The 15,264-nt window shown below is 52.3% G+C and overlaps 1 protein-coding gene across 1 annotated transcript in view; it reads right to left on the reverse strand.

Moving 5' to 3' along the window:
* Positions 1-15,264, reverse strand: part of NTNG2 (netrin G2) — a 46,643-nt gene that overhangs the window by 16,129 nt on the left and 15,250 nt on the right. Inside the window, 1 exon segment of the mRNA XM_033518345.1 lies at positions 8,860-9,503. Within this exon segment, the coding sequence (XP_033374236.1) occupies positions 8,860-9,503 (644 nt within the window).

Raw genomic sequence — 15,264 nt, forward strand, 5'->3', positions numbered from 1 at the left:
GGATTAGGTGGAGGGTGGTGCTTGGCTCCAGTGTTTGACCCTGTGAATCACAGACCAGTCACAGAGGGGACATCAGCCCTGGGTGGCCACCACCCGGTCCCCATGGTGGCCTCAGGCAGCCTCAACCAACCCCTTCCACATGTAGCACACATCCTTGCTCCTGGCAGGAGCCAAGCAGACGTTTTGGGGTGCTTCTGGCTCCCAGTGCAGGAGAGTGAGTCTCATTCACCATTAATTTGGCTCCAGCTACAAATCCTCCTCTGTGCAGTGGGACCTGGCCTTGCTGAGGCACAGGTGTGTGCAGGAGGCAGCCAGAAGGGCCTGCTCCTACACACACACTGCTCACTTGCTGCTGGGGAGGGCTGGGAGCTCAGCACAAGCTCCTGAGACAGCCCCAGCTGCCTCCTGCCCAGTGGGATGGGGACAGGGAGGGAGCTCATGGATGTCCCCCAGCGAGGAGTGACAGAGCACTGCTCTTCCCAGGGGAGACCCTCACTTCCTAATTAGTGTAAGCAAGAAAAATCAAGTCAAGAGGAAGCAGAGGCAGGTGTTCACCTTGCCTGCCTGTGCCAGGGTCACTGATTTTTCTCACTGCTAGGCCACTTGTGCAAAAGTTCTGTTACCCGACGGATCAATTTTACCAGGGGATTGCTTTCTGAATTAGACCTTTGAGGATCATCAATCTAAGCAGGGACCTGTAACCCCAGCAGGCTGACCCTACAGCACAGCACTTTTCAGCCCAATCAATCAGGCTGCATTATTTAATGGTGAACAGCCGAGCACCCTCAGCCAGTCCCATTTCGGGCAGAGGTTTCTGCATCCTGGCCTTCCTGCAGCTTGGGCTCAGTGGATCAGCTTCAACTCCTTCCTCAGGCTTCTGTGCCTCCTTCTCCAGGCCCACAAGCCCAAGGACACACCAATGGTCTGTGCCTGCCTTTCCCCAGCCAAGATTCAGCTGGCAGAGGCTGGAGTAAATGGCATTAGCCCAGTCCCCTGGGTGGGAGCCGCTCATCCTGCTCGCCTATGCTCATCCTCCTCGGCGCCCAGCCATGGCAGGAAGGAGAGGATGAAGGGAAAGGTTAGGAGCTACTTAGCAATGAGGCTTAAAAATCAGCAGCGGGGCAGACACCTGCGCTGTGTCCTGCAGAAGGCAGCCATGGCCCTGCTCCAGCCCCAGGGCTGCTCCAGCAAAGTGCTGGTTGCAATATGGTCTCTGGCTCTGCAGGAGATCTGGGAAGCTGGGAGCTCTGACTTGTGGGTCAAGGCCATGCTGACAGTGCTGTTTCTCGGTGGGCATTCAGTGTAAGGTCAGCAGTGGTGGGGAGCAGCCCCAGGGCAGACCCACAGCACCCTCGGGCACCAGGGACACCCATCCTGCCCTGGGCTGGCAGGAGGTCACACCACTGCACTTGGCATTAAACAAAAACTGGCTCACGCTGCTCCCAGCAGGAGTGGTCAGAGCAATGTGTGCCCCAAGATGTTATAGTTTGCACAAAGGGATATTTATGAGTTTATTTTAGTGCAGGTCATTCAGCTTTCCTCAGAGTGCTGCAATGTGGTTCTGATGCTGCCAATGCCTCCACCAGGGAACATCACAGAGCTTGGAGCGCCAAGGAAAGTTTACAGGAAAATGTCCTTTTTTTCCCTTTTTTTTTTTTTTTTTTCTTTCAGCCATAAAGAGCACTTTTCTGCAATTCTCCATGTCAGCATCCTGGAGGTTACAGCAGCAAGCTGGTGTCTGGTGCCAAGCCCACGTGTGAGGGAAGGAGATGCCCACACACAGGAAGGGGGCGAGTGCAGCAAACCTGCAGCAAACCTCCCTCCGTGCTGGGACTGGGAAAACTGCCCCTTTCCCTGAGCTTTCATTAATAATGACTTTTGAAGTAATTTTAAAAAGCCATCCCAAGCCCTTTGTTTCCCTTCCAAGAATTTTTCCTTGTTTTACAACCCTTTTTCTGTCCCCAACCCCACTTGCAGAGCAGGGAAGTGAGGCACAGAAAGGCAAAGAGTGTCTCCTCATCCCTCTCTCTTCCTGCAGGGATGGGGCAGCCTTGGGGTGCTGGCACCCCTCAGGCCCAGTGCAGTGACCCTGCTGTGCTGGGTGGGGACTTAGAGATCTGCTCCATCCCCTTGTGCCTCTTACCCAGCTTCCATGAGAAAACACTGACTGACCTGAGCTCCTTAAAAAAATCCTGGACATGAGGCAGGAGCAGCCACCACCTCTCCTGCAAGCCTCTTTCCAGCCCAGCCTGCACACTCCTCTCCGTGGGGATGTTCTGCATGGCCATAGGGATACTCTGGAGATGGCTGGTCCCATCCTGCTGGCTTCTGAGCCATCACACTTCTACCTTTCCTCCCATGGGCTCGGTTTTGCTGCCCTGCTCCCTCTGTGCTGGTGCTGGTGGGGGAGAGGCAGCTCGGGAGAGCCGCTAATGGCTGCGGCCGGAGGAAGGCTTATCAGAGCTTTCTCCTGAATTGTTTGCTCTCACTGTAATTGATGAGACTTTAATGAGTCTCACGGGACCGTGTGTTTGAAGGGAGCTCTTTCCTCTCTGTCCCCAAGGAAAACGTTGTTTCAACTGATCTGGGCTCTCGGGGAAACATGAATAACTCTTCTCCATCTCCCTATTGTCATCCCCAGCCGCTGCTCGCAGCACGCTCCGGCAGCTGCCTGGCCATCGCTTACCCTCTTCTACCTGCTCTTCTGCAACTGTTTTGGCAGCTCAGCAAAAGCAGGGAGCAAATCTTTTGGGCAAAGCATAACGGGTGCTGAGCTTGGATTGTTTCTGGCCCATCTGTGCGTGTGGAAGCAGGTAAAAATAGCTTCTAATGGCTGGGCCATGGAAGAAGCGCAGTCCCTTTGTGGAGAGCATTTATATCAGGATTTGCTTTGCTGGGAGATGGCTCTGGCAGGGGTTTGCTGCTGCCAGTCCTGGAGCAGGACAGGCTCAAGGGGATGGAAAAGGCAAGGGTGGCACATCCCAGGAACAGGGCTGGGAGCTTCCCCGAGCCCCAGGTCCAGGGGCTGAAGGAGAGGAAAAGCCATTTTAACGTGTTGGTTTTTTTCAGCTTGAACCAGGGTGAGAGGCTTCTGGCTTTCACTGCTCTGTACAGAGCCAAAGAACTGAAACAACCCCTGAGTTAGGTCAGAGGGTTGTGAGCGGGCTGTTTTCCTTGTGGGTTTTTACATTTGGTTGCGTGGTAGGGACGGGTGAGTCCTCCCAGCAGGAAGGAACCCTCCTCAATGCCCTCTGAAATGATTTGAGGTTTGGGTTACAAAGATGAGACAATTTAAAAGATGCCAAAGTCGAGAGCACGCTAGCTGGCTGTTCCCATCCGAGAGGCTATTTATTTTAAATAAGTTGACACTCACCAGCTGTCAAGATCCTGCTGAGTGGTGGAACATTATTTATATTCAAAGCTGTCTTAAAAAGCAAATACAAAACCAAACTTCCCCATTAGGGGGTCGGCCAGCAGAAGGGAGGAAGGGTGAAGAGGACATCACACAGGTATGTGAACATAAATATTTGCAGAGTAATGTGTATAAATACTCTTGGTTTTTCTCCTGGAATGCAATAATGCCTGCAATTGAGTTCATTGGCAAAATTGAATTTGGGCTCCTGTAGAAGTCTCTTTATATTAAGTGCTTTAACATACATCACCTTCTCAGTCTATTGATGCAATTCTATTATCTGATCAGGCCAGAGACAATTCGGCAACAAAATCAGAGGAGGGGATAAAACCTTCACAAAGCAAAGCCAGGAGCAGGTAATAGGACCTTGGGCATCTGTCTCTGGCTATCGACAAAGTGTCAGCAGTGCCTGGGGGAGGGAGGAGCTCTCTGGGTTTTTCACTAACTCCCTCCCTCCCCTCAGAGGGTTTCCTCCCCACGTTGCTGCAGTGGGAGTAGAAACCTTTGCAGGACTCCAGCAAACAGTTGCTGCACATTAACTTCATTTAACTATATGACCAACAGCAAGATTTTGCTGGAACTCAAGCTAATTCCAGCCTGGAGGAATGCCTGGGAAGCTCAAGGTCCAGCTCTCAGGGGCTGCCCAGCACGGAGGAGCGGATGGGCCGAGGAACACAGAGCTCTGCTGGCACAGGCTTGGCTGTCCTTGACATGAGGATGCTGCTGCCTCCTGGGACCCAAGTTCTGTCTGCCAGGAGATGAAGGGGAAGGAGCAGGGACGGGCACAGGCAGTGCTTGCCCTGGTTTTTGTGGTCCTGCCAAAGCTGCCAAATGTGGGCAGCAGCTGGCTGAGGGCTGCAGGAGCATTGGGCTTGTTCTTGGGGGATGCTTGGGTGAGCCTGTGGCTGTTTTGGGAATGATGCCCCAGCATTGGGATTGGGCAAACTCAGCTGGGAATGCCTCTGCTCTCACAGATCATTCACCCCAGGTCCTGCCTGTTCCCCTTTGGTGCAGGTCCCACCCTGCTCCTCAGGGAGAGATGTTCACCAGCCACCACACAAAATCTAAGATCCTCAACAAGAGACTCGTACACGGACCAAACCTCTACTCCAATTTAAAGACAGCATTGCTGGAGAAGTCAAGATCAGCTGGAAGGTCTCCCACAACAGAGCCAGAAGAAGGAATGTCCAACCAGGGCAAAGCACCTCAGGTGCAACCAGGATGTGCTTTGTGCTGGCACCCATGGTTCGAGCTGAGCTACAGCCACAGGGGAAGTGCTCTGAGCTGCCGTCATTGAGAAAAGGAGGCAGTGACCAGGAATTCATTCATCTTTACAGCAATTCTGCATCAATCGTTTCCACATCTCAAAACTCGCCACAAATGCAGAAAAGAATATCCCCTGCTTGTGGGTACCACTGACCATTTCCAGCTCCATTTATTGCAGGAGGTGCTTCTGGGGGTGGCCTTGGTCCTCCAGGTCTGGAGTGCCTAATCCTGGCTGTTGGCACCAGGATAACAGGCTGGCCAACGTTGTTCTGCTCCACTAGCACAAACTCTCCAAGCCATGTGGTGAGAAAATCCTCCTGGAGAGCATCCATGCACGGCACTGAGAACACACCAGGGAAAGGAGCAGGGGAGCACAAAAGGCCTTTCCCTTCAGTTTTTTGGTGTAAGCAAAGAAGCAGCCAAGGAAAGCCTAAGAAAGGTAATTGGTGAACTGAGGAAAGGAAAAGCCACTTCAAAACTAGAAACCTCATCTTGTTGGTGCCTCTTTGGCCTGAGCACACCCCGAGAGGAGGCTCTGTTCCATGGAGCTGCTCCGAGATGAGGGATGCTCTCTCCTCCTGCCTTCCTCCAGGGACTGCTCATCGCCAGCAGGATGCACAGACAGACAGTGCATGCACTGGGGCAGGGCAGGACAGAGGGGAGAAATCCTAATAAGCAGCCTAAAATTGATTCACTTCTGCTCAATCTGATTTCTCCTAACTGGATCCACATGTCCTAGCCATGGCACATTAACTTCAGTTACAGCTTATTAATGTCTCTGTGATGGAGCATGCCCTGCTGAGCACAGCAGTGACTGACATTATGAAGGGGAAGAAATTACTCCAGAGAGACCCAGTGTGGAATGGAAGCAGAACCAGTGACTCTCAGCACAGCCCTGGCAGCCAGGGAAAGCTCATTCACCCATGCCTGATCTCACTGCTGCACCGAAGAGAAAATGAAGCAGTGAATAGAGATCTGTGGGGAAATGTTCTTCCACTTCCCCACCCTGCCTGGCACACACACAACACACAGGCCAAGGGCTTGCTTGTGTCTATTCCTGTCCTGACTCTTCTGCATCTCCAGTTACTCTGCAGATCAATAGGGACAGGACGGAAGAAGAAAGGGGAAAAAAAAGAAAAGAAAAAGATACCAAGAGGAAAGAGAGTAAAAATAAACTGTCAGCCATGAGCAGAGAGATGGACCTGGCTGAGGCTGTGGGAGGAGGAGATGCAGAGGAGACCCTGAGGGACCAGTCCACTGTACCAACACCCAGGAATGAAGCACTGACCCCCAGGATTCACCAGATCTTCTGGCTTACAGGACAAGAGAAGGCAGAAAACTCTTTTCCCTTGTCCCCATGCCCTCTGTTCTGTCTCTTCCTGCTTTTCCCAAAAGCTCTGGGAGGTTGTGGTGAAGGGTTTTCCTTGGTGTGAAGCTGAGGCATGAAGGATGGGGTGTGCTTGGATGGGGAGTACCTGGACTGAGGGGATCACAGAAAGCTCTCTGAACCCACCAGTGATCTGGTGCAGGCTGCAGCACTGAGAACCTGGGCTCATAGTCTGCTCTGAGGGCAAAGTGTTTTGATCTTCCCTTGACCGACTGGAAATGAGCTGCCAAGTGCCTCATCACCCTGTGAGCACTGCCAAAATCCCGGTGTGCTACAGGGACACGGGCAATGCCACACACCGAGGGCACACACTGTGCCCAGGCTCCTTCAGCCTCTCAGGGCTGCTCACTCCGCTCTCCAGGGGGAATTTTCTGGCTGAGTTTTACCCTTGACCCCTCACTTCTTCACAATCATCTTCCCTCTCGTTTCCATGCCCCCTGTAGTGGATCCCTAACACCACCCCACTTTTATCTAGGCACTTTTATCTGCTGTTCCTCCAACATGTCCTGGAAGAGGCAGCGTGTGTCCATCCCCATCCTTGCCCACCCGTCCTCCCCGCTTCCCTGCACTGTGCTCCAGTCAGGCTCCCATTGATTTCTCCTCTCTTCCTCTCATTAACCCATCCCTTGTTGAGCCATACAATAGATTTAATTTGGTTTTAGTCCCCGCACCGTAGCTGGCTTTGCTTACAGCTGGAAATAGATCGTTTTTCAGTGAAAAACCTGCTTGCTGGGACTGGAAAATATCACAGGAGCAGAGTTAATTCACAGGGAGCTTCTTCATCCTATACACTACTTATCCACAGCTCCTCAGCTGCTCACCTCCCCTGCCCTGTGCCCACGGGGCTGGAAGAGTCAGCACAGAACAGGCAATGCCCTCTTCCCTATCCAGGATGAGCATCCCTCTCTCCTGGGAGCCAGCCCAACAAGCTGGAGCAGCGCAAAGCCGCATCTTCCTCAGAACTCGGAGTTTGGGCCGATAAAAGCAGATTTCAGAGTTTTCCCTGCTCCCAGGAAAGGAAAAGCCCTCTCTTCCCCGCTGTCCTGCTGCCCTGGGGGAGGCGGTCGGGCAGGTTTCGGTGAGCGGAGCCAAGAGGGGAGCGGCGGAGCCGGAGCCGCTGCAGCAGCCGCGGGCAGGCGGCCACGCCGGCACCGAGCCAGCGCCGGGAGAGGCCGGCAGGGATCAGCAGACAAACCCCAACCTGTCTCGTGTTGGCCCCGGCTAAAAAGCAGCATTGCAGCTTCCACAGGGCGTTCGCAGCCCGGCCATCCCCGCCTCCAGCTGCCCTCGGGCTGTGGAATTTTGCATGTCTGGTAGAGGTTGCGACTCCTCCAGCGTGGGGAGTGCTTGAAAGGGTTTTTCCTTCTCTTCCCTAGCTGCCTCTTTTCACAGAATTTTTAGGGATTTTCTGTCTTGAACCAAACTCTGCTGCTATTAAATGGTATTAAATTTGGCCAGTGAATTCAAAAGCTGATGGGGGGCTGGGGAGGGGGGAGGAGGACAACTGAGAGTAAGGTGCTGGTTTGAGGAGAATCCTACCAGCATGGCCTGAAGTCCAAAGTACTGAAGCAACAAATCCTGCCCAAGGCAGACAGGAAAGGTAAGTGGCTCAGAGGAGGAAGGTGTTCACAGGACACCAAGAGAATTTTAACTCTTTGAAGCATCAAGTATCCCCAGGCTGCTGTGGGAGCAGTAACAGGTCCTTGGTTATCTCTGCTGATCTCCACACTTGGAAGCCAAAGCTCACTGTCATCAAATATTTAGTCCTAATTTACCAGATACATGTGGAGGTGTTCTCCCACCCCTCTGCCCACATGTCTGAGCCACCCAGGGCTGCTTCCTGAGCAATCCCCACTGTATGCACCCCAAAATGCCCCCAACCCAGCTGAGAGCCACAGCTGCTTGTCCCAGACAGGCACCATGCTGTGAGAAAAACCCTCATCGCTGCCTCCTGCCTGCCCTGGCGGGTGGAAAGGGTTCTCCCATCCCTCACTGCAGCTTCCTTCCCCTTGGAGCCTTTTCAAAGCCAGCCTCAGTGGCACCTGCAAACATTTCTACTTGCAAGTCTCAGAAGCAAACAGTTTGGAACCGATACAAACGGCTCCTCTGTCGCTGTGGTGATGCTTGTTAGCATGGGTGGGTGATGGGGGGATTTTTCCCCTCTCGCCTGTAAGTCTCTCACAAGCTGGATGGGAAATCAGCCATTTCGGCATTTTTCCACCTTACTTTGCTTTTTTGGTTGATGTCATAACGTAACATATGGCATCGTATAGAGAAATGAAAAACAAAATCCAGGAGAAACAAACCCTCTCTTGCTTCCTCTGCCCCAGATCTCTCAGGGGGTTTACCTGCACCCCAAACTTCATCTGCCAGAGCTGGACCTGCTCAGGGTGTGCAGGACTAACTGGGGATGACTCACCCTGCCTGTACTGGCAGTGAGATGGAGTTTAGTGGGGTGAGCCTCATTCCACACCCCATATCCACCAGCATCACCCCTGAGACAGCTGGGCAATGGCTGGCCATGTTTGCACAGCTGGGACAGGCTATTGGAGGGAACTCAGACCCTGAGTGTCCATCCAAGCCATGTCCCAGCTCCCCCAGCACCAGCTGCAGGAGGACACAGCCTTGGAGGTGCCCCCGCCACTCCTTGCAAGGACACATCTGCTGCCCTGCCTGGGGAGAAGGGGTATCAGAGGGAGAAATGATTATCTCAGACAGCAGAAATGCTGATGGCTCTGTTTTCTAGCAAGAACCCTCTGAGAAGAGATGCCCAAAGAAACCCAGCAGCCGTTACCTGCCAGTGACTTCGATGTTGGAGACGGCGTAGAAGTACTTGTACAAGTTCTCCCTCTGCACGTAGGTGCCGCCCAGGGCGGGTCTCAGCAGCCTCATGCGCAAGTCGGTCACGGTGAAGAAGTCCTTGAGCCCTTTGGCGCTCTCCAGCCGGGTGTACAAGTTGTCCATGTTCTTGAGGTCGGGGCCAGCAAAGATGGCAAAGCGGTCCCGCACCTCAAACCGGACGGTCTTCTCTTTTTTGGAGCCCGCCCAGCGGGAATACTCCTCCGTGCAGAGGACCCTGTTGGCACTGGTGGTGGAGAGGTCCCGGACCCTCCGTGCTGGCATGCTGAAGGCCTCCATGCAGTCGTCTGCATAATACTGGTACGGGTGCCAAGTCCTCCCATTGTCCAGCGACTTCTCCAGCATCATGATGGTGGGGCGCCCGTACTCAAAGGTGATGACGATGTCATCGGTCAGCTCGATGCTCTTGTTCCAGGACAGGGTGATGTTGGCCAGCAGCGGCTCTGGGTACCGGCGCCATGTCACACTCTGCCAGTACGTGGCCAGCCCCTCGTCCTCGCTGTCGAACATCAGCTTGGGCGGGTGGGCCAGGTCGGGGTTGGAGGCGTCGCACTCGTCGCTGCACAGGTACGGGTTCTCCTGGAACGACAAAAATGATCACCCGGGAGGAAAGCAAAGCCTGGGCGTGGCGTGGGCAGTGTGGGCACACGGGCCCTGCCTTTGGCTGCTTATGTCAAGCGTTAACTGCTGGGCTGAGCTGGAGAGTGCCAGGGGCCTGGCTTGGGAGGATGCTGTTTCTGAGAATGAATTTAAGGCAGAAAGATGCGGCTTTACCTCAGCTGTAAGAACGGCTGAGCTGTTTCCTTTGAAAGGCCCTTTGGGAAAGGGCTTTTCGATTTGGCACAGGGGTAATTTTCATAGAAAGCTCCTTCCCTGAGATGGTCTCTGAGAAACATGGGCTAAGCTTGGCCAGTTTACAAGCCTACAGAAAGCCATGCTCATCCCTGCTGCCTTGGAGGAATTGAGTGGCTAAAATCTCCCAAGCACACCCCTGCCTCTCATGGCTCCTGATACTGAAAAGGATGGGGACACACCATCCCCCCAGTGCCTCTGAGCACAGCTAGAGCCAAATTTCTCCAGCTCCAAGCTGGGAGAGAACTGAGCAGCAGCAGAAAGAGCAGAGATTTGTGCTCCTGGTGCCTTGGTGCTCACCTACCCACAGGGAACAGGATGAGGAGGATGGCTCATCCCATCCAGGTGACAATGTCCGCTGCCTCCAGGCCTGAGCAGTGGGAGAGAACATCCAGCCATCCTGTTTTGCCCACAAGTGCCAGTGCACAGCCAGGCTGGTGTGTTTTGCAGGGACACACCTCCACATCCACATGTGCTGAGATGCACCAGGACAGCATCAAGGTCAAGGTTGAAGTTTTGGGGGTGGGCAGCTGTGCCAATGCGTTTATTGCCCACCCATGTTTGTTAAAGCCCAGCATCGCTGCCCTACAGCCTCTGCCTCCAGCAGTGAGCATGTGGGTCACAGCTGCCTTGGGGATTGTGCAGGGCTGTGTTCTAGCAGGTAGAGACCACAAAAAACTCTGCAACACACTGCAAATCCTTTTTTTGCATATGAAGCATCTCTTTGCTGTCGCTTTGCCTCCCTCTCAGAATCAAAATGCAGAGGATTGGGGAGGGAGAGGGATTGGTATGACAGTGGGCTCTGCTGCTGTGGGACCTTCTCAGCAAGGCAGAGGCACCTGGCACAGGAGGAGGTGATAAAGCTGCTGGAGCTGCTCAGAGCTGCTGTCTGGGGGTGAGGAGCCTGCTGGGGAGTGAGGTCTGGCTCTCCTGAGCACAGCAGCTTTCAAGGTAAGAGCGAGCTGGGTGTTCTTTGGTTTGTGGGTGCTTTGGGCATGGTTGGAAGCCATGGGGAGGTGCTATGTGTGGGACCAGTGTGTTCCTGCCTGGCCCTGGGGACTTCCTGCAGCATCAGGGCTGTGCCAGGGTGCAGGAGCTGATACTGGCTCCAAAAAATGAGGTGTAGGGCTGGATCTGAGCAGGTTGGTTGTGTCTCTGGCTGCTGCAGGTGTGGAAAGAGGCTGCTCAAGTTTCCATGGCTTGCTTTGACCTAGGGAACTTTTGGAGTCTGCCTGTGAGCTGCTTTTGGGGTGCCCTGTGCACACCCAGTCACAGCAGAGGGGATCTGCCTTGTACGTGTGGATGCTCTTGGGTGCCAAGTGGGGCTGTGCTTTGAAGGTGGAAACCTCTGAGTAACACAACATGCTTTGGAAAATCTGGGCTTTGCCACCTCCAGCCAGGCAACCAAAAGTCTTGGAAACTACTCAGAGCTCTCCACTCCACGTCTGTAAAATGGGACTTTGGTGCCTCCTCAGAGCTCAGAGATGTGCACTGAAGGCAAACAACTTGCAAAGTCAGTGGAGGCCACAGCACCCTGGAAAACTCCTGAGGACACAAATAATTCTGTGTCTGGAGCAGCATGTGAGCAGCACAATGTGAACAAGGCAGGGGGCTGCTCTGTCAGCACAGGGGGAAAACCAACCAGCAAGTGACTGATCTGTACGTGAGAAGCAGGCTCTGTGCAGGGGAGGCAGCCTTGGGGACACGAGGGGACTCCCGTAAATACAGCACATGTTCTGTTTGTGTGTGTGCACAAGGCTGCTGGGGAAAGCAGCACAGGATAAAACAGGTCAGAACTCAAACTGTTTTCAACCCAGTCTTGCTCTGACACACCCCTGCCTGGCAGTGAAGCTGCAAATGCCGTGCTGGGGTTTGTTCCTCCTGTCACAGCCTCAGCTTGGGCCATGTGTGGCTTTTGCCACCTCTGTGTGTGCTGGAAGGAAAGGGCTGGGACTGGAGCTGCTGGGCTCCAGTGTGGTGCTCACCCTGCAGCAGGGAGGTTACTCAAATGGATGCTTGGGTTGATGTTTTAAAAGCAAAGAGCTGGATAATTGATTTGTTTGTTTGTTTAGTTTATTTGCAGCTCTGATAACTGAGCAAGGGAAATCAGTGGAGTGCTCAGGCTTGCTTGGGTGGGTGAGGTTGAGGGGTGAGGGCACCCCACAACCTCCTCAAAGAGGGGGAGATGCCAACTGGCCTGTGGTGGGACTCTGAGCCATGCTGGGGGGTCCTCTCCTGCCACAACTAGCTGTTCTGGAGTAGGGATTAAAAAACCCTGAGATATTGACATATTAAATATGCTCTGCTGACTCGTCACGTTCAGAGGAATTGTTTACCTCTGCTAATGAGACACAGCTTCCTGCTGGGGATGGAGCTGCCTCTCAGTGCAGCTTTACAGTGGTGGCAGAGGGAAAAGGCAGAAGAATCCCCCTGAGCTGAAGTGCTGGGGGCCCTGAGTGTGTTTCCTCTGCTGAAGCGACATATTGTGTTGCAGTATGGTCCTCCTGTCAATGTGGCCATACAGATGGCTTAATAGGACAGCCCTGAAAAGACCATCCCCAACGTCCATTTTTACCAGTTGTCTGAAGGAGGGTGGAGAATTGGCTTGGGATGCCAGCAGAAAACTCCCTAACAAACCTGCCTTGCTGCTCAGTGGCTCTGTCTGAGCAGAGTCTGTGTCTCAGAGCTGTCCTGGCAAGAGACACGCCATGAGCCTCCCTTTCCTTGTGTGCAGCAGCCACAGCCCTTGAGCTGGTGTGAGATGAATCTCATTGAGTATCTGCCACTTGAGCTGTCCCCAGCATGGCCACTGTGGCCACCTCCAGGGCTGTGCATGATGCTCCTATCAGTGCTTTCTTTGGAGTGGCCAAATTAAACGAAGGACTCCGATAAAACCACAATAAGGAAACATTATTCAGGCCAGAAAAGGCTGGCCAGGATGAGAGCTGGTACAGATTTCCCTGGAGCAGTGAGGGAAGCAACTGGGTCTGCCCAAGCATGATCCCCCTCACGAGGCTGGCCAGGCACGTCCCTGGCGGGTCAGGAGGAGGGAAAAGCAGAGTGAAAACTCTGCCTGTCTGCCATATGCTTATCCCAGGGAATGGAGGTGCACAATCCCAGCCTGGGGAGCACACTCAGCTCAGCAGGCAGCACCCCCAAAGGTGTCTTTAACCACCCCAATGCTCTGGGGAGACAAATGGCTCAAGAGGTGCTTGGTTGTAGCAGGACAAACACAAAAATAACCTCCAAGTGACAGCGCTGCAAGGTGGGGGAGTGCCTCAAAAGCCACTGAGTGAGTCACATCACTACGGCTTCCTCTGCTAAAATGAAGTGTTCCTTTTTGGGGTTAGGTTTATTGAATTGTCCTTCCTCTGTGGGATGCTCGATGCCTTTTCTGCTGGGGAGGTTGTTTGGAGTTAGCCAGGAGGGCAGGGGGGAGCGGAAACAGATGGCCACATTTTGGCTGCTCCGTTGGTCCTGGTAAGATCAGATATAGCACTATTGAAACAATTCCAGGTATTATTTTTGAATCTGGTTTCCTCCTCCAAGCCGTGTGTCCTCCAAAGAATCTGTCCAAAGTCTCGAGATATTTAAGTCTTCAATCTAAAAGTCAGGATGCATTAGCCAGGCAAACTTGGTCTCAGCGAGCTTAAAATAAACCAGTTTACTTTGAGTCTCATGCTATTAAATCAGTCGTGAGTGTCCTCACAGCAACTAAACATTGCAGATTTCAGGCTCTCCAGCTCTTCTGGTTGTGCACTTTTTGGGGTTGTACCAAAGAGTGTTGCAGCCTTGCTTAGCCCCAGCTCAGCCATAAAAGGCAAATCTCCAGGGGACAAACCATGGGAGCCTCATTGAGGACAAGGTGTCCTAAAAAACGGCACCATGGTAAGGTTGTGCCTCTGTGAGCCAAATCACAGAATGGTTTGGGTTGGAAGGGACCTTTAAAGGTCACCTAGTCCAACCCCCCTGCCATGGGCAAGGACATCTTCAGCTAGATCAGGCTGCTCAAAGCTCCATCCAACCTGACCTTGACTGTTTCCATGGATGAGACATCCGCCACCTTTGAGGTTTTACCATGCCAGTATTTTATCACATTCATTATGAAAGTTTTCTTTGCTACAGCTAATCTGAATCTGCTCTCTTTTAGTTTAAAACCATTATCTTTGGTCCTAACGCTACAATTCATAATAAAGAGCGCTCCCAATCTTTCCTAGACCCTCTTCAGATCCTGGGGCTCTGAATCCTCCTTGGAAGGGCTGTTCTTCATCCCCAGCCTGGGTCAGGGGGTTGCCCTGATCCAGGTGCACTCAGGAGACTCCCATGGGCCCAGTTCTTGAGCTGGAAATGTGTCCCAGCCCTGGAGACTGCTGACCCAGCCCTTGGCTTTTGTCTCTTCTTGGTGCCTGGAGTCAGGTCTGGGCAGAAATGCTGCAAAAGGGACTTTCTGAAGGTGACAGCAGAGACTTGCTCCTTGAGGAGGAGGAGGAGGATTTCTTAAGAAACTAAATATTGGTCTGACAAAGCGGAATGACAAGAATCCAGGATGCTGCAGAGAAGCTGCTCCCCACCTTGCTGGGAAGGGGGGGAATGGGGGAATGGGGGAAACCAACCACAACAAAAGGCCTCAGTTTTACAAAGCCCAGATGGTTTTTAGGGCTCTTAATGAGCACAAAAGTTGTTTATGTTTTTGTTTTTTTCGCTAGCAGATAATACCATTTTTAAGCCTCACAGCATAAAATTATATTTTTTTTTTAAATGCAATTGCTTGATTAATCATTAGGCTGTTGAATATTTTAAACAAACTAGACATCTGTTGTGAATGGTGAAAGCTGCACAGAAATAAGACTGCAGCTTTCAGATCTTCATGCCAAAGGGAAGCTGGAAAGCAATTGCAACCACTAGCTGCACAGTGAAGAAAAATAAGAAAAATAATAATAATCATATTAAAGGGGAAAAAAAACCTCAACAAGATTTGGAAAGGAAAAATGAGTAGATAATGTGAGAGTTTGTACTGCTCAGTCAAGGATGCTCAATCACAGCTCTCATACCTGGTGTGATTTGTTTGGTGTCTTGAGACCCCTCCCGGATTTCCTTTGCATTTGGGGGTCTCTTCTGCTTGATGGAATTGTGTTTAAGCCAAGGCCTCTGCTAAAACCTAGAGCACCCCGAGACCACTTGTTTTTAATTACAGTCTCCTAGTAAGAGTGATGACAAGGTCTCATCAACTTGGATGAGTTTTGGAAAAAAAAAATCTTTGTACTTTTTTAATTGAGGGTGGGGAAGTGGAAATCCTTGGCATATTTTAGGAAGATTTTTATTAAAGAAGAAAAATTAAATGTGTTTCTTCTGAACAAAGATTGGTGCTGTTGTGTGGGTTTCTCTTGGGTACTTTCTTCTGGAGTGTTTTTTTCCTGTAAGAACTGGCTCTCTTGGGTATCTCCAGGCTCTCCTGCAAAATCTGGTGCTGGTTGGGACTGGGAGCTGT

This window comes from Parus major, chromosome 17 (genome assembly GCF_001522545.3).
Source record: "Parus major isolate Abel chromosome 17, Parus_major1.1, whole genome shotgun sequence".
In the NCBI taxonomy this organism is placed as follows: Eukaryota; Metazoa; Chordata; class Aves; order Passeriformes; family Paridae; genus Parus; species Parus major.